General features: G+C 49.3%; 2 protein-coding genes across 6 annotated transcripts in view; both read left to right on the forward strand.

Moving 5' to 3' along the window:
* LOC102163801 overlaps window positions 1-25885 on the forward strand; it is a 110207-nt gene that overhangs the window by 37595 nt on the left and 46727 nt on the right. The window lies entirely within an intron of this gene.
* On the forward strand, window positions 5567-19090 carry LOC106505279. The gene is given in 4 exon segments (XM_021065304.1): window positions 5567-6170; window positions 11423-11520; window positions 18471-18594; window positions 18597-19090. Coding segments are annotated over 4 exon segments (846 nt in total). The 5' UTR covers window positions 5567-5785; the 3' UTR covers window positions 18836-19090.

The raw sequence follows: 25885 nt of genomic DNA on the forward strand, positions 1-25885 counted from the left end.
GTCAAACCCCTGCCCTGGCCTGAGCAAGGTCAGCAGGAAGCTCAGCCGCTGTCTCAGAGAGCTGTCATCACCCAGACCTCATAACCAGCTCTCTGGGAGGCAGGGGGCTCCGGGGAGGCAGGGTCTTGATCGCTGGCTGTGGCTTGGGTGGTCCTTTCTGGGACCTAGTGGTAAAGAGGGCTTCCTGTGAGGAACTGCTGCCACTCATGATCCAGTGAAACCCCTCAGCCCAGAGCAGCCTCAACATCTCACACATCCCTGAGCAAACAAACAGGCTCTAAGAAAGGCCTGACCAAGGAATCTCCGGCCCCACTTATGAAAAGGACGACGCGTGGATGGCGTTGCCTTGAAACACAGGCTCCCAGGCTGGGTTGGTGGAGATTCCGATTTCCAAGGTCCAGGGCAGGCCAGAGCACATCTGAGAACTAGATCTCCAAAGGTCAGAGGGGAAGCGAGCCTGAGCCCTGACGGCGGTGATGCCGAGAGGCTGACTCTGATGAGTCGCCCGGGTGGCAGATGCGGTTAGGGAATGGGGTCAAATTTAGCTCCATCCACCTCAGCTCCTTTCTCCAGGATCCGCAGCATCTCCCGCCCTGGTTGTTCCGTCACTTCTCTGTTTGATCCCTGGGGTGGGGTGGGCGTTCTGAAATCAAAGGGAAGGCGCACTCCTCTGTCACGAAGGGAAACTGCTCACGATGCCGATGATAATGGCCAGCGCTTACGGAGTATGTCCTGTGCGGCACAGGTTATGACGTGACCATTTTGAAAAGTCTGTTAGGAAAGTCCTATAATTATGCTCATGTCTTAAACGAGGACCCTGAACCCTCAGGGGTTACGAGTCCAGCTCATCCACACTGTAGGGCATAGAGTGGCCGCGAGCCCAGGCCAGCTGGCTCCAGGTGGCCAGTCCTCATGCTCTCTTCCGCGTGGTCCTCGGTCATGTTCTGGCGAGAGCCTTTTCTCTCAGTCTTGCTCGCAGGTAGGGGCCTCTCTGTCACTGAACACCTGGATTACACATGTGGCCAGGTGGCACCATCTGTCACAAGCTCCCAGAGCACTGAAGGGTTTTACGGAATGCCAATCACTTTATCATCCTGACAACAAGCTCAAGGGCAGGAATAGAGATGAGATTTATCAGCCTCCTGCTCTTCCGTCACATATAAGCAAGAAATATCTCCCTTCACCCCATGGTGAACTGGGAACTGAAACGTGTGGATTGATTGACCGACATTCACCGTTTAATCAGCCGCATTGTCAGCAGTGCTGAGTCACCCCTGATCAACCGATCCCCCCACATGAACATGTCGCGACCAGCTACAGATGAAATGCAGAACTCTGGGTGAGGGAACTCTGGGTGCGGAAGAGTGTGAGGGAACACTGACGAGGAAGAGTGTGAGGGAGCTATGAGTGAGGGAAGGTGTGAGAGTCTCCGAGTGGGCAAGAGGGCGAGGGAACTGAGTGAGGGAAGGTGTGAGAGTCTCCGAGTGGGCAAGAGGGCGAGGGAACTCTGAATGCGGGAAGGTATGAGAGACTCAGGGTGAGGAAGAGGGTGAAGGAACTCTGAGGGAAGGTGTGAGTCTCCGAGTGGGGAAGAGGGCGAGGGAACTGAGTGAGGGAAGGTGTGAGAGTCTCCGAGTGGGCAAGAGGGCGAGGGAACTCTGAATGCAGGAAGGTATGAGAGACTCAGGGTGAGGAAGAGGGTGAAGGAACTCTGAGGGAAGGTGTGAGAGTCCGAGTGAGGAAGTGGGCGAGGAAACTCCAAGTGAGGGAAGGTGTGAGAGTCTCTTCGTGGGGAAGAGGGCGAGGGAACTCTGAGTGAGGGAAGGTGTGAGAGTCTCCGAGTGGGCAAGAGGGCGAGGGAACTCTGAATGCGGGAAGGTATGAGAGACTCAGGGTGAGGAAGAGGGTGAAGGAACTCTGAGGGAAGGTGTGAGAGTCCGAGTGAGGAAGTGGGCGAGGAAACTCCGAGTGAGGGAAGGTGTGAGAGTCTCTTCGTGGGGAAGAGGGCGAGGGAACTCCGAGTGAGGGAAGGTGTGAGAGTCTCCGCGTGGGGAAGAGGGCGAGGGAACTCTGAGTGAGGGAAGGTGTGAGAGTCTCCGCGTGGGGAAGAGGGCGAGGGAACTCTGAGTGAGGGAAGGTGTGAGAGTCCGGGTGAGGAAGAGGGCGAGGAAACTCCGAGTGAGGGAAGGTGTGAGAGTCTCCGAGTGGGGAAGAGGGTGAGGGAACTCCGAGTGAGGAAAGGTGTGAGAGTCTCCGAGTGGGGAAGAGGGCGAGGGAACTCCGAGTGAGGGAAGGTGTGAGAGTCTCCGAGTGGGGAAGAGAGTGAGGGAACTCCGAGTGAGGGAAGGTGTGAGAGTCTCCGAGTGGGGAAGAGAGTGAGGGAACTCCGAGTGAGGGAAGGTGTGAGAGTCTCCGAGTGGGGAAGAGAGTGAGGGAACTCCGAGTGAGGGAAGGTGTGAGAGTCTCCGAGTGGGGAAGTTGGCGAGGGAACTCTGAATGCAGGAAGGTATGAGAGACTCTGGGTGAGGAAGAGGGTGAAGGAACTCTGAATGCAGGAAAGTTTGAGGGACTGGGTGAGAGATGGGTTAGTGAACTCTTAGGGAGGGAGGGTAATAGCCAAGTCCGAGTGAGCGATGGAGCTCTGGGTGAAGGAGGGTGAGAGGGAACTGAGAGTGAGGAAGAGTGTATGAATGATCAGTGAACTAGGGCTGAGGGCAGTCTGCGTGAGAGGGATGTGTGTGAGGAAACTGTTAGTGAGGAAGCGCTGAGCGCAGGATGGGCTGAGAGAAAAAAACAGAATGAAAATGCAAAGCACTTTGTTCAAAAAGCAGGGAAAAGGACTGTTCAAGCTGCTGAAATGGAAAGCCTTTTCTTTCCTATTGTTGTCTCTTTTCTCTTTTCATCTGTCATATTAGTGTTCTTTTCTTTTTTGATTTTTAGGGCCACGTCTGAGGCATATGGAAGTTCCCAGGCTGCCGGCCTACGCCACAGCCACAGCAGCTCGGACCCCAGGCTTGTCTGCGACCTTCACCACGGCTCCCAGCAACACCCGATCCTTAACCCACTGAGGGAGGCCACGGATTGAACTGGCATCCTCGTGGAGACTAGACAGGTTCGTAACCCACTGAGCCACAACAGGAACTCCAGGAATCTTTCTTTTTCTTTTTTTTTTTGGCTGAACTCACAACATGTAGAAGTTCCTGGGCCAGGGACTGAACCAGCGGGACAGCAGTGACCCAAGCCACTGTGTTGACAACACTGGAGCCTTAACTGGCTATACTCCAGGAGATCTTCGGTCATACTATTTTTCATTTGCTATTTAATATTATTTTAAGGAAATAAAAAAGAACATTTAAATTAACAAAATTAGTAGTAAACTTTACACTTCACCTTAATATTGTATACTAACAATTATAAATGCAAACATAAGAACTTTTACCTCAGATGTATAACCACCTAGACGGCATGTTTCATAGCTCTCACATGCATATGTATTTGATTTTCACCAAACAGAGGGAATGATACAGAAAACTAAAGCAACTGTTTTCCTTTCACTTATTGATAATAGAGCTTTCTAGCACACCCTCTAAGGTCTGCTGCCAGGTGACTAGGAAGGACTGAATGAAAACACGTCCCTATCTTTCTCTTTCTTCTGTGTCATTATTTTTTGGATGAGTGTTGGCAGATGCAGGGAAGTTTCCTGGGAAAGAAGGGATGCGATAGGGCTCCTGGGTCCTTTGTGTTACCTAGGACACCACTGCCTTCTGTCTTTATTTGAAGCCAGTTCTGGTTCAAATGAAAATGAGGGCTTCTCAGGCTTGTAGGCACTCCTGCGTACTCAGTTGAGGAAATAACACACTTACTTTGTATTCATCTTGAGTCTTGCTGAACCCCCACACCCTGTGGACCCAGCAGAATTGGAGAAGGCAGCGAGGAGAGGTGGCTGCCAGCCACCCATATCTTCTCACACCCATGTTCCATTGTCCTATCAGACTTCACTTATAAAATTCAAGTTCAAAATAAATTTGTTAAGAAATTCAAGGCAGCAACAGAAGAGCATTAAACCAAATGCTAGGCCCTCCTCAGCACGGGGCCCATGTGACTGACCAGGTTGTTTGCCCAGGAAGCCAGCTCTGATGATGGGTGAATATTACAGCTAATCCAGAGAAGGGTAGTTTGAGAGGAGGGGTGAAAACTGGGGTAAATTGCTCTGCATGACTGCCTTTTTTTTTTTTTTTTTTTTTTTTTCTTCTCCTGGAGGTGAAGGTCAAGATTGGCAGGAAAGACAACTTAAGCAGGCTTATCAAAGGGGAGGGGCCGTACCCTGCCCTGTCCACCCTGCTTTGCCTGGAAGATTAGGGTCAGATTTGAACTTGGCAGTGTGGCTGTGAGGCTCCCAGCGGCGGACACTTGGAGCCTCAGACTTGTCTCTCCAGAGATGGCTAAGATTCACAAATAAAACTGAGATCTTTGACACTCTGAAACAGGAACGGATCTTGTAGATTTATTAATGTGGGTTCAGTGTAAGTAAGAGAAAACCCAACTCAAAGTGGCTCAACTACTAAAAGAGGATTTATTGTTTCATATCAGCAGAAAGTCCAGGAGTAGTTTAGATCCCTGAGTAGTGGGATTCAGTGGGCGATGAGGCCATGGAGGACCTCATACTTTCTGCCTCTTTCTTTGCCTTCTGTGTGTCAACCTCATACCCAGGCTGCTTCCCCTTTGTGTTGGCATGATGGTGGCCAACAGCCCCTGGAGCACCTGGCTTCCTCACCAACATCCAGGGAGGGAGAGAGGCCTTGTTCCTGAAAGTTCTTTCAGAAGAGTTACAAAGCTTTCTTCCTTTCTCTTAATCAGTCTCCGCTTGAGTATCCTTGGCCCAGAATGAGCCATGAGCCCATCCAACAACCAACAGTATATCCAGTGAATGCAACTCTGCCAGTAACTTAGGGCGGAACCTCATGTCCTTCTCAAACGCCCAGTGGGCAGTCAGCCTGTGCCAGAGCACCTGACTGCATAGGAGGTGGGGGGTAAGGAGACCAGAACAAAATGGGGTGACTATCTGGAAAGGACAGGGTGGGCGCTGAGGAGGCTACCATGCCATCCACCTCAGAGACCCTTTCTCTGCTCTCACAGCTGGCATCGGGACCCAGCGGAAAATGTAAATGTGTGATGCTGTCTAAACTTTAAAAATGGGAACAGAAGTGCTAGTCCTACCCAAAAGACATAAAAATGTGTAGTTTTAAAAAAATGCTGGCCAAGCAAAGCCTTTATCTGCAGGCCATTTAACAGGCAGGAAACCAAGAACCTGCAAGGGGAAGTAACTGCCTAATCCTGATGGTTGCCGTCCACTGAGCTCATGTGGGCACCTGCTCATGCAGGTGTTACAGAAAAGGTGTTACAGAAAAGGCTTCAAGGAGGCCAACTCATTCACTCAGAGCCACACAGCTAATGCATGACAGAGTGGGACGCAGGTCTACGTCCCACGCCTCTGTCCTTGCCCAGTGCCAGAGGGTGAACTGGTTGCATGAACAAGAAGAAAAAAGCCCAGGCCATTCCGGCCTCTGTTCCACTGTGTATCAGCCAGAAATTTTAGGAGACTGTCTCATATCATAGACTATGGGCTATACAGCCGAATAAATGGAAAGGGAAAAAGACTTGGTGAAGCAAATTCCTTTAAGTGATAAAGCGAGTTGTCAGTGAACCTTCTGCAGGACAGGGAGGAGCATCTGCAGCGGGTGCAGGCTCCTGGGAAGCGCAGGGTAGGTCCCACCTGGCTTCCTGAATGCTGGTGGCTTCTGGCATCCTGGCCCTGGCAGAGCAGCAGCTTATAAACTCCTTTTCTAGAAGCTGTCAGACTTTGGAGAGGTCGTGCAGGAAATCTGGGCCTTCACATTGGCAGCCTGATGAGCGGAGACATTCTGCTCTCAGAGATGCGAGTCCTGGCCTGCACCCCTGTCTCCCGGACCGAAGCCCCGGGCAAGCCATGACCTCCTCCCCCATCTGCTGCCTTGAGAAAAGGGCAGATTGCTCTGAAGCCATAAGTAAGCTGCATTGGAAAAGAAACGAGAGTCCCTGGGTTCCAACCTGGCGCCCACTCCTCCTTACAGCCTGCTTTGTGTTCCTGCTCTTTGCTTTCCTGGCGCTGCCGCTGTCCATGGCCTTCACAGGTGAGCTGGCTGCCGAGCTGCCCGACACCCCAGGTCAGCCGTGTCGGGCCTTGGGGTGATGGCACTTCATCTTTAAACATAAAATGTGCACTGAGAAGAGCTGACCAGACCCATGATTTCTAGGCACATTCTAGTTGCACAGAATTACTTGCTGAATGTTTTAAAAGGACAGAGTTCTGGGTTCTGCCCTGGGAGATAACGATGTAGTATGTCTGGGGTGAGGACAAACATCTGCTTTTAAAAATCCGTCCCGAAATTTTCCTTTGTGGCTCAGCAGCAACGAATCTGACTAGTATCCATGAGGATGTGGGTTTGATCCCTGGCCCCGCTCAGTGGGTTGAAGATCCAGTGTTGCTGTGGCTGTGATGTAGGCCGGCAGCTACAGCTCCGATTCACCTCCTAGCCTGGGAACTTCAATATGCTGTGGGTGCAACTCTTAAAAATACAAAAAAATACCAAAAAAATAAGAAAAATCTGTTCCTAGATAATTCTGGTGCCTCTTGCCCAGCTTGGGAGCCACTGGGCTAGCAATTTTCCCAGGGCCTGTGTTCCCATGTGGAAGTTTGTCATGAGCAATATGCAAAACATACCTTAGGCTGTGGTCACTGTCAGCGCTCTACGCATTCTTTTGCTGAATGAATGAGTAAACAGTTCCCTTAGTCACATGTATTAAGTGATCTCAACTATCCAGAAGTATAAAGTATGAGAGTTTGAAAAGGTAGGAAACCCCTTGAGTAGCCCAAGTTGTCATCACATGTCAGTGAAGTTAAGCTCATGCCTTTGAATGTTGCTGATGGACGCCTCTGAGCTCTGCACACAGAGTCTAGCTGCTCCTGTGTACAGAGAGGTCTGGCAAACCGGCTTCTCTAGGCTCCACGTTCACAGCACATTGGAGCAGATATGTTCCAAAAGGGCATAGGAGTTGTTTCTCCCCCAAATCCAAAAAACTTACCCAGTATTCTAACAGTTTAATAGGTATTCCATTTCCTTTTGGGGTGATAAAAATGTTTTGGAGCTAGAAAGAGGTAATGGTTACACGTCGTCATGAATACATTAAATGCCACTGAATTGTTTCCTTTGAAATGGTTCATTTTGGGAGTTCCCATTGTGGTGCAGAGGAAACGAATCTGACTAGGAACCATGAGGTTGCGGGTTCGATCCGTGGCCTCGCTCAGTGGGCTAAGGATCTGGCGGCATTGTGGTGAGCTGTGGTGTAGGTTGCAGATGCAGCTTGGATCTGGCATTGCTGTGGCTCTGGTGCGACCCTAAAAGGACAAAAAGACAAAAAATAAAATAGTTCATTTTGTGTAATGCAAATTTAATCTACTCTTTCTTTCTTTCTTTTTTTTTTTTTTTTTGCTTTTTAGGGCTGCAGGTCTGCAAGTTCCAAGGCTAGGGATCCAGTCAGAGCCACAGCTGCCAGCCTACATCACAGCTCACAGCAACACTGGATCCTTAACCCACTGAGCAAGGCCAGGAATCAGACCCCTGTCCTCATGGATACTAGTTGGGTTCGCTGCCACGTGTCATGATGGGCACTCCTCACCTACATTTTTTAAAAAAGAAACAATACTGAATAATAAAAATGAACATGAAAACAATACTCTTAGATTTTTAACAAGTGATAGCTGACAGCTTGACAGGAAATAAAAGAACAAAACACAGTTCTCAAGCTTGCGCAAAACTCAAGTGGCTGGCTAGTCTGGGGCCATCTAGTGTCAGGGCAAACAATTCACCACTTCAACAGGCCCTGAAACTATCATTATTACAGGGCAATTTGAAAGTGAGCATTTATTACACACCTGGCTCTATCAAGAAGAGTTTATAAGGAGTTCCTGTCATGGCTCAGCAGGTTAAGAACCTCACATGGTGTCTGTGAAAATTCATTCAGATTCAATCACTGGCCTTGCTCGGTAGGTTAAGGATCCAGCTTTAGCTCCACCCCTTAACCCAGGAACTTCCACGTGCTGCAGGTGCAGGCCTAAAAAGGAGGGGAAAAAAAAAAAAAAGAGCTTATGTTAGGTATACTCTGCTTTGGAAGTCAATAGTGCCCTTAAGAAAAGGTCCCATGTAGGAGTTCCAGTCGTGGCTCAGCGGTGACGAACCTGACTAGGATCCATGAGGACACAGGTTCAATCTATGGCCTCGATCAGTGGGTTAAGGATCTGGCATTGCCGTGAGCTGTGGCATAGACCAGCAGCCATAGCTCCGATTGGACCCCTAGCCTGGGAACCTCCATATGCCATGGGTGCGGCCCTAAAAAGACAAAAAGGAAATGTCCCAAGCAAAATCTAATAGTAGGTAGACTTTTTTTTTTTTTTTTGGTCTTTTTTAGCAATACTGAATCTGAGCTGCATCTGTGATCTACGCTGTAGCTTTTGGCAATGCCGGATCCTTAACTCACTGAGCTGTGCCAGGGATCAAGCCCACATTCCCATGGATACTAGTTGGGTTCTTAACCCACTGAGCTGCAAATGGGAACCCCTAGAAGGTAGACTTTTTTTAATCAAGTAAAAATAAGCTTTTGGAGCCAGTGATTCAGTTTTCTGAATAATAAACTTAACTGAAACAATGTGCACACTAACACGGCTGCATAAATAAGGCAAGACCCCACAAGGCCAGTTCCCACAGGCATTATATTAAAATCCCTACATCAGGAGTTCCCGTCATGGCTCAATGGTTAACGAATCTGACTAGGACCCATGAGGTTTCAGGTTCGATCCCTGGCCTTGTTCAGTGGGTTAAGGATCTGGCGTTGCCGTGAGCTGTGGTGTAGGTTGTAGACGCGGCTCGGATCCCGCGTTGCTGTGGCTGTGGTGTAGGCCAGCAGCTACAGCTCCGATTCGACCCCTAGCCTGGGAACCTCCATATGCCATGGGAGCGGCTCAAGAAATGACAAAAAGACAAAAAAATAAAAAATAAAATAAAATCCCTACATCCACTGCTGGAAATGAGTGTTGGGGAATTATTGCTTAATGGGTGTAGTGTTTCCATTTGGGGCAATGACACATTTTCAAAATAACTAGTGATGGTTGCACAAGTGTGTGACTACAGATAGTGCTCCTGAATTGCACACTTAAAAATGGTTAAAATGGAGGTCCCTGGTGCCCTAGTAGGTTAAGGATCTGGGTGTTATCATTGCTGTGGCATGGGTTCAGTCCCTGGCCTGGGAACTTCCACATGCCACGGACATAGCCAAAAAAAAAAGGAAGGAGAAGGTTAAAACGGCAAACATTTTGTTACACATATTTTATCGCTATTAAAAATTAAAAAATAATTTTTTTCTATTTGTCTTTTTAGGGCTGCACCGGCAGCATATGGAGGTTCCCAGGCTAGGGGTCCAATCAGAGCTACAGCTGCTGGCCTACATACACCACAGCCACAGCCACAGCCACAGCCACAGCAATACCAGATCCGAGCCATGTTTGTGACCTACACCATAGCTCAGGGCAACGCTGAATCCTGAACCCACTGAGCGAGGCCAGGGATCAAACCCACAACCTCATGGTTCCTAGTCGGATTTGATTCCACTGTGCCATGATGGGAACTCCTAAAAAATAATTTAAAAACTTCCGTAATATTGCCACCCCCCACCCCACCCCCCAAATTGCTGCATCCGGTAGTTTTACCGACTGTATGGGAAGAATTCTAAAGTCTGAAGAGGGTAATTTTGATACTGCAGGTCAGTCAGAAAGAACATCTAGAAGTAAGGCAGGTCCTGGGCAGTTCATGAAGTGCATGGGGGAAAAGACACTTGCATTGAACGTATCAGGATCCTTTGAAGCCATCTGTGCGCTGACCGACCCCTGTGAGCAGCAGCTGTTTTTATTCGTTAGGAATGAGCAGGAATATGAGTCATCGCTCATGTTCGTGTCACACTGGGTATTGAATGGAAAGGCAGTTCCTGCTCAACTACTTTGGCATCAAGTATTTAAAGGTCTTTGTGTGAAAAGGTTGTCTTGAGACTTGGAAAGTGTTTCTATCTAATAACAGATTCCGCTACACATCAGAGATGGCTAGAAAGGCAGGCCTCCTGGAGGCTGCTGATTGGATCAGTGTGTGTATTTGATTTTACTCTCTTTGGGGCCTTGAACCTGTAGGTCTCTCCATACCTGGAAATTTGTATTAATCTCAGTGGAATATAGTGTCGTCATAGGAAAATGGTTTACTTCCTCTGTGGATGTGCCAATGGGAAATACAATGTCACATCAAAGCTAAACCTTGAACTGTCATTTGAACAGAAGACTTTAGTTCTAAGTGAGAATCCCCTGTCTGGAGTGGTGTTGACAGAACCTGCTGTAACTTAAATCTGCTGCTGCAACAAATTAATCCCGGAATCTCAATGGCTTAATAGTATAAAGGTGCATGTCCTGCTCCTGGAGATTCCTCTGTGCTCCTGGGAACCCCCAGGTGATAAGATGACAGGACCCTCTAAGCTGCTACAGTTTTGAGCACTGACCATCTCCAACGCACGGTTTCCACTGGGTCAGAGGGGGGGGGAGAAAAAGAACGATCCTGTGTCAGTCTTTAAATGCTTTGGCCCGGAAGTGTCCCACAGCCATGGGCTAGAACGAGCCACACAGCCCCGGATGCCCACCAGGGGGCTGGTTATATTGGTTAAATAGGCTGAGAGACAAAGGCCTGAGAAAAGCAGAGAAAGCATTGCTCTAGGGAAAAAATTTCTGTAAGGAAGGGTTTGGTTCTGGGGTGATTATATAGTTCTCCAGTGTGCTGGCTCAGGATCAGTGACTTGGCCAGTGGTGCCATGAGGATAGCAGAGGCGTCTACGCACAGAGAGAGTTCTCTGCCTGCTCCCCCCCTGCCCTGTGGCTGGGAGCAGAGCAAGGGGGAGCCTGACATTGCACAGGGGGTGCATTTGGGGACTGTGACCCATAAATTGGATCTAATTTTAAGCATAACACCCCCAGATATTTAAAGGCATCTTTGAATCCCTTGGTAAAATGAGGCATTAAAATGGGGGTTGTCATCCGCTGGCTTTTCATAAAAGCGGAGTGCACCTGTAGCCAGTTGAAGCCCAGACAAGAGATGCAGTGGCTTCCTGGCCAGCTCTGCCTGAGGTCCGATGGACTGCCATTGGCTCCCTCCAGAGACGGAACAGGTTCCCCAGCAGGGGATCAAGCAACCTTGGCGTGATTAACATTCCGGCTTTTGTAGACCTTTTCTTGTCTCCCTGAGCAGCCTTGTGCTCTTGAATGCATTTCTCTGATCCTTTTGTTCTCTCTGCTTTGCAGGAATGAAGTTTTTGGAGGACTGTCCCCTACAGCCCCTCATTCCTCTGTATTTGCTCGAGGGTGGGCTTTTTTTTTTTTACCTTAAAGGTAAAGTCTGAGTATCAGCTGTTTGTGGTTCTCGTTGAAATGTAAGTGGCAGGCACTGTTGAATGCAGCCTTTAATTGTTTGCTGCTCACAGAACAATTTCTCCCTGAACTCAGGGTTGTTGAAACCACAGGGCCAGGTGCATCCTGAGGCGTGCTGCAGAGACCTGGATTTTTCCAGATGAGTACTCACCCAGAGCTTCCCTCCTGCAGCCCAGGTTCAATGTGCCAAATTGAGGCTTTGGTCTGACAAGAGCTGGCGCAAAGGAGTTACCGACGCCTGATTAATTATGCCACTGAATTCAGCCATTGTAATCACGGCCTCTCTCTTGCTTCTTTTTTAAAAGGCTCCAGAATAGAGCAGTCGAGTTTGCATCTGGTTAAAATGTGTTTGATTTTAGCAGTTTTGATTTCTGTTTTTAACTAGAGTTCCTAGTTCTTATCTGACTAATGTAGGAGTCTTTAGCTGCCGTCATCAGTCAAACCTTCAACTCTGATGTCTGGGGGTGGTGTTTGTTTCTCTGTGACTCTCAAGCTTACATCAAGTCTAGGGAGATGATTTGCTCATGGGTTCTACTGACATATGTTGAAACAGGGAAAGTGATGGAAGAAGAAATATCAAGCGTCCTGCATAGCCTGTAGTTAAGTTTTAAAAATCCCTGGCCCACAGCAATGTCACTCCTGCCCTGAGTAATTTAGATCTGAGATACCTTAGGTCTACCTCCATTAATTTTTTTTATTTTTATTTTTTGCTATTTCTTGGGCCGTTCCCACGGCATATGGAGATTCCCAGGCTAGGGGTCCAATTGGAGCTGTAGCCACCGGCCTACACCAGAGCCACAGCAACGCAGGATCCGAGCCACATCTGCAACCTACACCACAGCTCATGGCAACACGGAACGTTAACCCACTGAGCAAGGGCAGGGACCGAACCCGCAACCTCATGGTTCCCAGTCGGATTCGTTAACCATTGCACCACAACGACGGGAACTCCAGGTCTACCTCCATTTATTAATGACCCTTCTTGGAGTTCCCTTGTGATACAGCAGGGCAAGAACTCGATACAGTGTCTGTAAGGATGTGGGTTCAATCCCAAGCCTCACTCAGTGGGTTATAAGGATCCGGCATTACCATGAGCTGTGGTGTAGGGTGAAGTTGCAGCTCAGATCTGGCATTGCTGTGGCTGTGGCGTAGGCTGGCAGCTGCAGTTCCGATTAGACCCCCAGCCCGGGAAGCTCCATATGCCGCAGGTGCGCCTGTAAAAAGGAAGGGAGGGAGAGGGAGAGAGAGAAAGGGGATGCATATATAAAATTTCACTTGGACCCACTATCTGATTTCTTTGTCAGCTTCCTTCTGGTGCTTGGGGCCTTCGAAAGAGGCTGGCCAGTGGCAATGGTCATGAAATGGATCTGAGACAGCAAAGAAATGTCTTCAGGATGGCTGTTCTCACATAGACTCAGTAGTTGCAAGCTCTGTTCTGTCTTGGGAAATGTGTCTGATTTGGAGTAAGCGTTTGGAGCCTCTCGTGTCTGAGATCACACCTCGCTATTAGCTGCCCTCCTGTTTTGGCAGCGGTCTAGTGGGCCGTGTTCTAGAATATGTAAACACTCAACCCTTTCTCTTAACAGCATCCCGATGGGCTCTACCCGGGGCTCTGCTTAGCTCCAAGGAAACCCAAAGACTCTTGGATCCTCAGGGCTGCACATCTCCTGTGGCCCCACAGTGTTAGGGGAGAGCTCTTATGGACCGAGCGCCATAGAGACGCTCAAAACAAGGGCCAAGTTTTCTGCAGTAATTACTCCTGCCCCACCTTCTCTCGCCGGACTCCCTCATAATCAGGCTGCAGAGTAGAACGTTCCTTTAGAGATGCGACCGTCCAGGACGTCTGTTCCTCTTAATAACAGCAAACTTTTCCCTTCTGCAAGCCAGCCTGGAACCCAAGGGTAATTTATTTTAATGAACACTAGAGCCCTAATAAGCAGCATTGATAGTTTTTTTCCTGGCAATCTAAAATGGTTTGAAGAGGAATTAATTTTTGTGCCCATCATAGTGAGGCAATACCCAGTGAGTCCATGGCCATTAGAGCAAGAGTGAATGGGTTTAGAGAATCCCCAGCCAGAGAGGTTTACTAGTGATGCCAGGGCTTTCTTGTTAACCCACTCAGACCACTGCAGAGCGATGCCCAGCATCCTTTCAGAAATGCATCAGAGGGCACCACTGTATTGCATTTTGTTTGAGATAAAGCTGGGGAGAAGGGAGTGGGTGCTTCCCAGGATCGCCTAAGCACAGAGGCAGTCTTGACCCATTAGAAGATCACGAAGTGAATTTAGTAGGTTGTGACTACTTTAGTTACTTATTTTCTTTTTTCTTTTCACTGCTGCATATGTGCCATATGGAGATTCCCAGGCTAGGGGTCAGATCAGAGCTGCAGCTGCCGGCCTAGGCCACAGCCACAGCAACACCAGGTCCCAGCCACGTCTGCGACCTACACCACAGCTCATGGCAACGCCGGATCCTTAACCCACTGAACGAGACCAGGGATGGAACCCACGTCCTTATGGATACTAGTCGGGTTCTTAATCTGCTGAGCCGCAACAGGAACTCTGAGTGACCACTTTAAAAATAGAATAGAAAATTCTAGAAGGCCTAGTGAGTGCTGTGTGACAAACATGCACACGTGTGTTTGGCTAAGCTGACCATGTATTTTATCATCCAAGCTGGGACACTGCCGAGGGTACCAGTAATAGTCACACAGGGAAAACAACATGAACCAGGACCTCTGATCCAGTGAGAACGTACTGTCACCCAATGGCAAGGCTGTGATATAAACTGTATGTGTTACTGAGCGCCTGGTCGAAAGAAAGGTTCAGAAACACTGACTTAGTGGCCGTTTAGCTACCTGACACTCGGCCTCATCTTCCAGGCTGTGGCTTCTCAGTAACCGCTGCCACCACCCTGAGGGCATTGCATGTGCCAGGTGCCGCGCTAAGGGCCTGGCCCCCGTTCTGAATCCATTCAGTCCTCACGACACCCCTTTGAGGCAGGCCCTTGTCTCAGAAAGGATGTTTTGAATACAAGAAACAAAAAGTCAGCTCTGGCTAACCTAAGAGGTAGTTTACTAGAAGGGCTCACGGCTTCAAAAGCTGGTCAAAGAGGAAGGACCAGATGGCTCCAGAAAGCCTGGCCAGCGAGTGTCTCCCAGACAGTTGCTCCTGGGCCAGCAGGGAAGTGAATGAGCCCCAGAGAGTTCCTCCCTCCTGGCGTCACATGCCCATGAACCAGTCCTGGGAGGGCAGCCAGGTCCCTGGGGTGCTGAGAGTGTGGGGAAGGCACCTCCAGCGAGACCAGGCATGGGGGTCCCTGCTCTGTGTACAGGCGAAGGCTGGGGGATGGGGCCCCGCTAGGAAGGGCAGTGGGTGCTAAGGAACTGAACGCTGAGCTATGCATCGGCAGCAGCTTACAGGCGAGGGAACAGGCCTAGTGGGCTTCTCCTGGGTTTACACGCAGTAGATGGCAGAGTCGCTGTGCTCCCCACGCCCACCGGACCTCATAGTCCTCCTCGGCCACCCTGCTCCTTCCAACAGGTTTTCTTATGTTCCCCAAGCCCACCACCCTTTCATCGTTGCCATGCCACTCCCATGCCCACCCCCCAACGCTCACAGGGGTCCAGAATCTACCCCCTCCCCCAGGAAGCCCTCCCTGGAAGTGCCAGCTCTGTGCCAGCGGCCCTGAGGACCCCTCCAAGCCCTCCCTTCCCTTTTCTTACGGAAATGTTCTGCCCCCAGACAGGCTGCAGTCTCACTCCTAAGAAGCCTGGGCAGCTGGGCCAATGAGAGTGCTTTCCCAACTTAGGAAAGAACCCCTCTGACTTAAAATCTTTGATTTAAGCATCTGTGTAGCATGGTGTAGACAGTGGTCAGAGGTGTGGACCCACATCCATCTCATCCTTTTACTTGCTGTGGACCTGGGGATCCAACTTCTCTGAGCCTTTGTTTCTCCCACCACGAACCAGGGATAATAACAGACAGCCCCTTTGTTGACATGAGCATTAAATGAGATCCTATGGGTCAGATCCTGGCCTAACCATTTCATTTAGGCTTTATGTTTCATAAATAACAACTTTTCAGCCTAGAAAATAAGCAGATCCTTGGAGTTCCCATTGTGGCTCAGTGGTTGACCAATCTGACTAGGAACCATGAGGTTGCAGGTTCAATCCCTGGCCTTGCTCAGTGGATTAAGGATCTGGCGTTGCCGTGAGCTGTGGTGTAGGTTGCAGATGTGGCTCGGATCCCTGTGTTGCTGTGGCTGTGGTGTAGGCCGGTGGCTACAGCTCTGATTCCACCCCCAGCCTGGGAACTTCCATATGCTGTGGGAGCAGCCCAAGAAATGGCAAAAAAGGACAAAAAAAAAAAAAAAAAAAAAAAAAAAAACAGATCCTAGAGTTTCTTTGTGGTGCAGTGGGTTAAGGATCTGGCGTTGTCACTGCTGTGGTATGGGTTCCATTCCTGGCCTGGGAACCTCCACACACCAAGAGTGCCGCCAAAAAGAAAATAAGGAGATACAGTTGAGCACAAAGAAGAAAATCAAAATTGCCTATAAATTTCACCTCCAGAGAAAATCTTGGTTGACATTTTGGCCTGATGGCTCCGGTTTTGGCCGCTCCTCCAGTGCACATGCTCATTTGATACCGTTCATGTGGGCGGCTGGGAGAATTAATGGAGAGGGTGTACGTTACCCACTTCCCAGCGCCAGAGCCTCCCATGTACAGCATCGTTCCCAGCGTCACTCTCGCCTCTGCACACGTAACACCCAGGTCCCCACCATGAGCCCTTGCCTTTCACGCTTCACCCCAGGCGCTGACTCCACCTCCCAGAATTTGAAATGTGACAGGTCCAAACCTGAAGTTGTCATCCACCAAAGGCACAGCTTGGGTGTGCTGTCCATCTCTCTCGGTACAATCCCCTGTCCCCTGCCCTGGTTTGGAACCCAGTTGGCTGCATTTCTTGGCTCTGTCCTGCCCACGTCCCCCTCACTCAACTCAAAACCTCTCCCCTCGCCCACCCGCCCCACTCTCAGTTATGGAAGGGTTCTGAGACCTGGCTCTCAGTGGGTTAGGAGTGCCTCGAGGTTGGCCTTGGGAGAGGTGAGGAGCCTGGGAATCTAAGAGAACAGATAAATTGGGTAGGTTTTCGAAAGACATTAAAGATCCAGTTGCTAGACAAAGGGACGGCAGGAAGCCAGGATTCCTTGGCAAGGGAGACCTGTGTTCTTCCGCCGTTGCGCTTTCAGAGGGAATGCTGAGATGAAGCCCCTGTGTCCAGCCAAGTTGCGGGGGATGGTGGTCCTTGTGTAATAAGATGGGGGGACCACACCTTGGCATCAGTAGTTACATCCTTTCTCGCTCAAACATTTTCAGGTGCCCCTTTGAGTAGATACTTCCCTAGTGCCTTTCTTCCTTCTCAGCCTTGTTTATTTTTTCTCATTCCTTAAGAGTTGTCCATACACCCCTTGCCTTCAGTTTGTTCCTCTGCACTGAGGCTTCCAGCGCCATAATCCTGCCGAAGATGTTTTCATCAAAGTCTCAGTGGCCTCAGTGTTTCCAAGTTCAAGGGCCAATTTTTAGTCCTTGTTTTCCTGGAGCCCCCAGTCCCTTCACCAAGAGACTCACAAAGAGATAATCACTGTGGAGTGTAGTAGGGAAATGGTAGAGAGATACACAAAGGATTGTGGAAACCGAGAAAAGAGATTCCTAACCCAACACAGAGAGATCCCGGAATCCTTCCTGGAGGAGGTGGCCTCTGGATGTTTATGAAAGAGCCGGTTTGGGGAGCTCAGGATAGCATGAGCACACAGTCCGGGCAGGGAGAGGAGAAGCAGCTCCATATTGTTGGAGCCTCAAGCATGGGCTTCTCTAATGGGCCATACCTCCCACATGTGCTGAGTATGCAGCAGTGAACCAAACGCGGCCGGGCCCTGCCCTTCAGTTCTAGTGGGGGAGGTACAACCCCCCGGCATGGTTGCTATTGACTGGTTATACTGGGCGAGGAGCAGAGAGCACGCCAGGTTTCTAGCTTGGACACGTCACCAAGTGAACATGGAAGATGTCAAGTGATGTTTTTATCGTATCGAGCCTGAGGGCCTGAGGTTGCTCCGCAGAGCTTTGCATGAGCCCGCAGTTCAGAAGGGAGCTGTGGACTTGGGTGCCATCAGCCTGTAGGCGCATGGTGTCCCTCGAGGATCATGTGGTGAGAACACCAGGCCTGGGCCATATGTGAGGAACCCCCTGGGGGGAAGCGGCAGAGACACCAGTGACCTTGGTTGAAGACAGACCTGGCATTGTCCTCTGCTTCTCCGCTTTTGACACACGTGACTTGGTCAAGCTTCACCCAATGAGTCCTCCATTCCTTTGTTTCTAAAGTGAGGGAAGTCATGTTCATTCCAGAGGGTCATTTAAAATAAGGCAACAGACCTAAAAGCACTTGGTGTCTATACTAGCTCATGCCCTAGCAAGAGGCCACAGACCAAGACATCTGCCAGGTGGGGGAGGTGGGCACTTCCAGCTGGTGACCAGCCTCGGTGGGCGGGGGGGGTTGGGTCGTGAGTCGTGGGAAGCGGAAGAGCAGGTCACTGAAGCCAGAGGGCCACCGAGCTGACCTCAAGGCCAAGGAAGCAAACCAGAGCGACAGGGAAACTCTGGGCGCAGAGACGTATTTCAGTCAACGAGTCCCTTGACCAAAGTAACTGGCACATCTGAAAAACACCCCACCAAGGATGCTAAGGATTGATGCCTTCGTTGTTTCCGTTCTAAGTCTTCAAAATGAAATGTCACTCCTTGGCAGCATTTCCAGCTCCAGTGTGCACACGTTCCATATTCTCTTTCTGTTTCTCTCCTTCCTCGGTCCCCCGCCGCTGCCTCCTCTGCTGCTCTGCCCTCCGACCCCCGCTCCCCGCCACCGCACCCCAGGCGTCTCTCCCGCTGTACGACTCCACCCGGATGAGGCGGCTTCCGGCCAAGGCCGAGCTGATCGACAACGATGATGACGACGACCAACATCCCTGCAGGCGGGACACACACAGATATTACGCCCACCTCTCCTCAGCCTCTTCCTCTTCCTCTGGTTCATTCTGGGAAACTACTGGGTCTTTGCTATTTACCCGCCTGATTTTCTTCCCCCTTTCCAGCAGCCTCAGGATTACTGTGACAAAACCCTCTATCTCTTCGCAGTAGCGGTCCTGCTGCTCAGCCACACCCTGCTGGGCTTACTCGTCCTGGGCAGCGGCTGTGTCTACATGTGGTCCAGGTGGAGGTCTGCTGCTGCGGAAGACTGAGAACCCCTCCCCCGGCACACACACATGCACCAGTGCAGGCACGTGTGCAAGTACACGCGTGCACACACTGCTGCAGGAGAAGGGAACGCTGTAAAAGCCATAAAACCTTCCCTGCAACCATTTAAGAAACCACCGAAATGCTCTGAGTATTCTAGCAGACTAAAGAAACGCTTGCCTGCCTGGGTCTGGGAAAGACACTTTGGCTTTTATCAGAGTGGGGATTTTGTATTCGTAAGAGTTTTCAAAGGCTTTTTTTTTTTTTTTTTTTTTTTTTTTTAAGAGGATGAGGCAAATAATGGGAGACCTTTTCAAATCACAGTTGCAGTTCCACTGACGGCTAGGAGAGCAAGGTTTGTTGTTTCTGCCGCTGCTGCTGGGTTGTCATTCAGCCACGGGCACCTTGAACTTTTAGAAAGAACGGGACTTTCAAACAAGGCACAGCTTTACTTGCTCTGATGGCTTTTGTCACAGAAAGGAGAAATGTACTCTTACTTAATGAGTCCAGCTGCCTTTTGGGAAGATGAAGGAGTTCTCTCTCCCAACCCAGGGTCAGCTGGGTTTTCTCTGATGGGTGGAGACATCCCAAGGGCAGCTGTAAAATCTGCCAAGGTCAAGGGAATTGCTTGTCCCTCGGGGCTGTGGTCTGGCTGGCTAGCCTGGCATTGTGGAGAGAGTGTTCCTTTCACAGTGTGCTCTGTGTGGTGCTCCTGCAACTTTGTTTGGCCTTGAACCTGCCCCTTTTCCTGGTTATCCGTGTACATCTCTATGATTTGCTGATGGCATTAACCGGTTGTGTGTTTTGGCCCGGTTGCATGCAGTGTCACTAGCATAGGTGCTTTTGGTCTCTGAGATCTACTTTAATCAGGAGAAAGTTTGGAAGCCTTCTATAAATCCATTTGTTGGACACTAACCATCGTGTTAATGTCCATGGTGACACCAAACAGCCACCACTACCATGTCCTGTCACTGCTATTGTGAGACGAGGTTCCCTGGAGCTGTGGCGCTGTCAGGGGGTCACCCCGGGGGCAGGGGAGCCCCGTGCTTTAGAATTCTAGATGGAGACTCTGTCGTGTGTCTTTTCACAGGGAGCTGGACTGCTTGTGTCCAAGCGTGTGTGCGTGTGCACAGGCTTTATCATCAAACCAACCCTTGAATGGGGAACCTCCCTTTATCAAAAGTGTCCCGCCTAAACTGAGAGAGGCTCTCTCCTCGGCTTTAAGAGAAAAGGACCCAAAAGTCCCATGGAGAGTTCCCATTGAATTTGGAGGCATCTGTCACCCAGAGTCACCTTTGGTCTGGGTTTCCTCCCAGATGAGAAAAGGTGCTGGCTGCGCCCTCTGCTGGGCGATGAGGGGAGCACCCTTATTCTGCCCCTGTCCCTCTGGGTATTTTCTGGTTTCCTTTTCACTTGAGCCAAGGAAGATCACAGGGTTTGCACCTTGCAGATCCTGCCCTCACCTCTGATGCCCCATGCTGTTCTCGTGCCCCATGTCACCCTCTCCGTGCTGGGGCTCCAGGAGGGCCTGCAAGCTTAGACACTGGGGCAGAAGGTATTCCATGGGCGCGGGACCCAGTCGGTTGCTCCTAGGCCAGCAGTGAAATGAATTATCCCCAGAGAGTTCCTGTGCATCACATTGTGGAGGGGACATTGAGTGACTCGAGGTGACACCTTCAGCAAGCCCTACTAACACAGTAGCAGGCTTTGGATGGTAATTTATTAGGGCCTCCCTCAGGGGATGGTGAGAGATGGTTCTGTTGAGGCACATTTCAGGAAGGGAGTCCAGGGCCAAGGCAGATACAGCTGTGGTTCTGTGATGGTCCGTCTTAATCCAGGGATGACATGGAAACTGTCTAGAAAGTGACAGGCTGCAGGCCCTTGAACTGATTCTCTTAGTACCATTTCCCTCATCTGGGCTTTTGACAGAGGATGAGCGTGGCAGGCTCACAGCTGTGGTTGCTGGCAGGGCTGTGACATTCTGTGCTGACACTAAGTGGGGTGCCTATACCTGCAGACCAAAGGCCCCAAGTCTGACCCGAAACAGCTCCCCTCCCCCTCTGCGGGACTGTGTAAAGCAGGGGTATTGCAGGGAAAGAATAAGGTCACAGCTGATGTTTCCAGACGTTATGAAAACGCAAAGAATGGATCCATATGACTTGGAAGGATAATCAGTTGTTCTCTTCTGAGAAAAGATGGCAGAAGAGAGAACGTATACACGGAAGTCACTGAAGTTGCTACAGTGGGCACCATGCTCGGAGCCATCTCAATCCGATTCTTTGCCCCAGTCTGTCCAGATGGCTGTTGACACAGGAGAGTGGGATCATTTCACAGGGGTCAGATGCACTAGAGGTTCTCAGACCTCAGCACACATCAGAACTACCCGTGGGTTTGCTTAAAATGCAGAACCACAGCCCCAGGTCTTCTGATTTGCGTGGACCGCCCCCCCCCCCGGCCGATTTTGATTTCGTGGGTTCAAGGGCCACATAGGAGGCACGGACTGACTTAGGACTGTCCCATCTCGTGTGACCATGAGGCAATATGATGTCACCTCCAGTATTTCATGTCATTTCTGTCTGGTTTAGCATGAAGAAGCAAAGTGGTCAGTAGCTTCCAGTTCGTGTAACCAAATCTCGTGCTCCCTCTCTTTATGGACATTTTTAGGTGGAGGCTATGAAGTCAGTACAGTCCGTTCCGTAGAGCCTTCCCTGAGTACCCTGGGGAGAGAATCCTCCAGGCCTTGGGACACTCTGCCTGTTCTTAAACCAGTGGGATTACCACGGTGTGGACTTTGTCCACAGGGGCCGACAGCTATCAGGGGCCTGCTCTAGGCAGATTCTGCTCCATAGAACAGGTGGATGGATGAGTTTGCAGTGCAGGTTCTAGAAAAATGAATTAACAGACGATCTTGCTTTTTGATTCTAGGAGTAATTTTTCTTTTTGTGAGTATGGAACTAAGAAGAAAACAGAGATGGAATTTCAATAGTTGGGTTTCAGGTCAGCGGGTATCAGAGCAGCCAAGTTATCTCGGATACCTTGGGAGACATTATTTTGCTATTTAGCAAACGAGGAATAGGAGGTGAGTGTTTTCAAATACATCTTCTATTGTTTCCCTAGAACTCCTCCTCTGTTAGGTCAGTTCGCTTTTAAAGTTTAAAACTTTCTTTTCTGCATTGTATGGCAGTATAGCCCCACTTCATCGGCAAAGACAAGGCAACTGGTAGTTTCTGCAGGTTTGTACACCGGGTGTGGTACTGAGGGTTCACACGGATGGCACGTTCCAGTCAGGCTCCTGTAAAGCCTCATGACACGAAGTCCCTCTATTCTGATCACCTCTTATTCCTTCCATTGGGGAGCGAGGGGGTTCCCCACCCTAAACGGTGTGGCCAAACACACAGCACCTGACCCTGAACAGATGCGATTGACAGCATTTTATGAGTCACATAGACTCAGAGCCTGGGGGGTTGGGGTGGGGGATGTGACATGCTGTGTGGGGCCTCATGGAGTTGCAGGCAGGAACGGAGTGAACCACCAGGGCTATCGCGGTCATGTTTATAGTAATAAGAGGGTGGGGTAGCCTCTGGTTCTGCAGGAGGATGTAATGGGTTTGTCTCAGTAATTTCACAGGCTGGAAGGAGGTGAAACCCGTTAGGTTGAGGACAGGGTGGGGTGTGGCCAGTCTGACTGATAGGGGAATTAGCGGGGTGGGGAGCTGGGCAGGGGGCCGATCTGAAAGCAGGGAACTCAGAGCTAGGCCTTTGGGCCTCTGTGAAGCTCAGATGTCAAGGCAGCCCAGCAAATGTTCGACCTTACAGTTCACCCCTCTAAGATCAGTCCCTGCTTTTTATTAATTTGCCACAGTCCCTGGGTTACTTAGTCTGAGGTTCAAATCTGGCTTTGAATGTTCTCAGCCACTCAAGCAGCAAGGGAGAGATAATCAATGATAAGATACACATTGTCCATAAAGTTTACCAAAAAAACACCCCCACCCACAGGAAACCATGGATACCCAGGTTAGAACATTCACTGCCTCTGCTGAACAGCTCTGCCCTGACTGGCAGTGCTGACTCCTTCTAATGATTTTCCCAATTGCAAGAATCTTGCATCTGGATTATACTTTTCTTTGGATATATGCCCAGGAGTGGGATTGCAAGATCATATGGGAACTCTATTTTTAGTTTTTAAAGGAACCTCCATACTGTTCTCCATAGTGGCTGTACCAATTCAAAGATACCTGCACCCCAATGTTCATTGCAGCACAAAGCAGTACAAGTATTACAGTCGCCAAGACATGGAAGCAACCTAAATGTCCATTGACAGATGAACGGATAAAGAAGATGTGGCACATATATACAATAGGATATTACTCGGCCATTAAAAAGAACTAAATAATGCCATTTGCAGCAACATGGATGGACCTAGAGGTTATTATAGAAGTGAAGTAAGCCAGAGAAAGACAAATATCACATGATATCATTTATATGTGGGATCTAAAATAACGATAAAAATGAACTTATTTATAAAACCGAAACAGACCCACAAACATAGAAAAATTCATGGTTACCAAAAGGGAAAGGGGGGAGGGATCACTTAGGAGGCTGGGATTAACAGATACACACTACTATATATAAAACAAATAACCAACCGTACCTACTAGATAGCCCAGGAAACTATATATTTTATAATGACCTATAAGGGGACAGAATCTGAAAGAGAATTTGTATGTGCATACCTGAGTCACCATGCTGGACACTTGCTACCAACATTGTAAATCAACTATACTTCAATTTAAAAAAAGAAGTCTGTGAAATTAAAAAAAAAATTTCTTTTAGTCTGATTGGATTCTCCCAAGCCATTTTTTTTTAACTCTTAATCTCCTCATTTGAATATTTTAGCCTTTAAAATGTCCTGTAGCCGGTACTTTTCCATAGCCACACACAAAAAAGGCATTTCACAAGAATCCATCTACAGCTGATAAGGTTGCTTATAAAGAAGCCAGTTTCAGTTCAATTCCCCGTTCGCTGGGCGAGGGGCCGGGGCCCAGCTTCTGCTGGGCTGCCTTGTGCCACCAGCAGTCCCACCCCAGCTGTGGCAGGTGTGAAAGATTCAGCTCACATTTGCAGCCTCTCCTGGAGCCTGAGTTTGGTTGGGCAGAGCAGCTTGCCTGGAGGGGCATGAGTTACCACCCCCATGGCACATGCACACACGAGATTACTTATTGCTAAGGACTGAGGGGGAGACGAGGACACCCCTGCTTCAGGGAGGGCCAAACTCTGCTGTCATTTATGTGCCTGAGCTCCCCAAGGGTCAGGCCAGACTTCCCAGGAGCTGCATCCACGCCAACTTCCTTTTTCCTGTCCTTCCTGTCTCATGTGCGTTCGGTTTCTCCTGAGACGGTTCCTCAGTAAATCACAACACGTGAAGCCCCACCTCAGATTCTGCCTCGGGGGAACCTGACCCAGGACAGGGCTATTTCTCCACAGCTGGAGGCGGGAGATTATTCGTGTGGTCCCTTTTCTGCACCCTTTTATTTTCCTAAAATAACTTATAAAACTTTCTATTCATTACAAAAGTCATACATTCTTATGGCTACAAATTCCAGGAGTGTCATAGGGTATAAAAAACATCAAGGATTTCAAACCCTACCCTTAACTCCCCATCCCCAAAAGGTCACTAATTTTGTATAATTTATATCACATTATTCATACTACTCAGCAATCTGTTTTTTCCATTCATAACCATGAACTTCTGTCCATTGTCAAGGCAAGGCCATCTGCTTCAAAAGTGACCAGTATTCATAAGATTCATTTAAATAGGGGAGTTCCTATCATGGCTCAGTGGTTAATGAACCTGGCTAGTATCCATGAGGACATGGGTTCGATCCCTGGCCTCGCTCAGTGGGTTAAGGATCCGTCAGCATTGCCTTGGGCTGTGGTGTAGGTCCCAGCTGTGGCTCAGGTCCCACATGGCTGTGGCATAGGCCAGTGGCTATGGCTCTGATTGGACCCTAACCTGAGAACTTCCATATGCCACAGGTGAGGCCCTGGAAAAAAAAAAAAGACCTATTCAAATAGGCACATTCTCCATAACAGGCATGGCCTATCATTTCTGTGAATCAAAATGGAAAAACCAGTAATTCGATGTTTTATTTTGCCAAATGAACTACCGAGAGCTCAGCTGGAGAAAATAGTTGTTGTTTCCCCGCCTCATGTGCCAAACAAATGAGCCTGACTGAAGCCAAACTCCCTGATTTGAGTGACATGAAATGATTGAGGGGCCTTTTAGATCAAGGCCACATGACTCACCTAAGGGAAGCTCAGTTGTCCCTAGCAATGGAGTAAAGCTCATGACAGAGAAAAAGGTGATTTGATTCTGCGTTAGGAACATCTATAAAACCACATACCTAAGAAGCAAACCATCCTTCCAATAGTACGTGTGGGTGAGTGTGATTAAGAAGAGTTCCTGCTGTGGTGCAATAGATTAAGAACCTGACTGCAGTGGCTCAGGTCATTGCAGAGGCACAGGTTCAATCCCTGGCCCTGCAGTGGATTAAGGATCTGGCGTTGCTGCAGCTATGGCATAGGTCACAGCCGCAGCTCAGATTTGATTCCTGGCCCAGGAACTTCCATATGTCCTGGATGTAGCAAAAAAAAAAAAAAAAGAGAGAGAGAGAGAGAGATGATGTATTAGGCAGTGAATACAAGAAGAAGGCAGCACCTGAATATCAAAGAAATTATAAAATGTGTTTTCAAGTACAGAACAAAAATAGCAATTTACCATAGAGAGATACCATTCCAAACCCACTAGAATGGCTACCAGAAAATAACAATAAAACCCAGAAAATAACAAGTGTTGGAGAGGATGTAGAGAAATTGGAATCCTTGTGCACTGTTGGCGGGAATAGAAAATGGTACAGCTGCTATTGAAAACAGCATGGAGGAGTTCCCACTGTGGCTCAGCAGTAATGAACCCGACTGGTATCCATGAGGACATGGGTTTGATCCCTGGCTTCGCTCAGTGGGTTAAGGATCTGGTGTTGCCGTGAGTTGTGGTGT

The sequence above is a fragment of the Sus scrofa genome, chromosome 11 (genome assembly GCF_000003025.6).
Source record: "Sus scrofa isolate TJ Tabasco breed Duroc chromosome 11, Sscrofa11.1, whole genome shotgun sequence".
Taxonomy (NCBI): Eukaryota; Metazoa; Chordata; class Mammalia; order Artiodactyla; family Suidae; genus Sus; species Sus scrofa.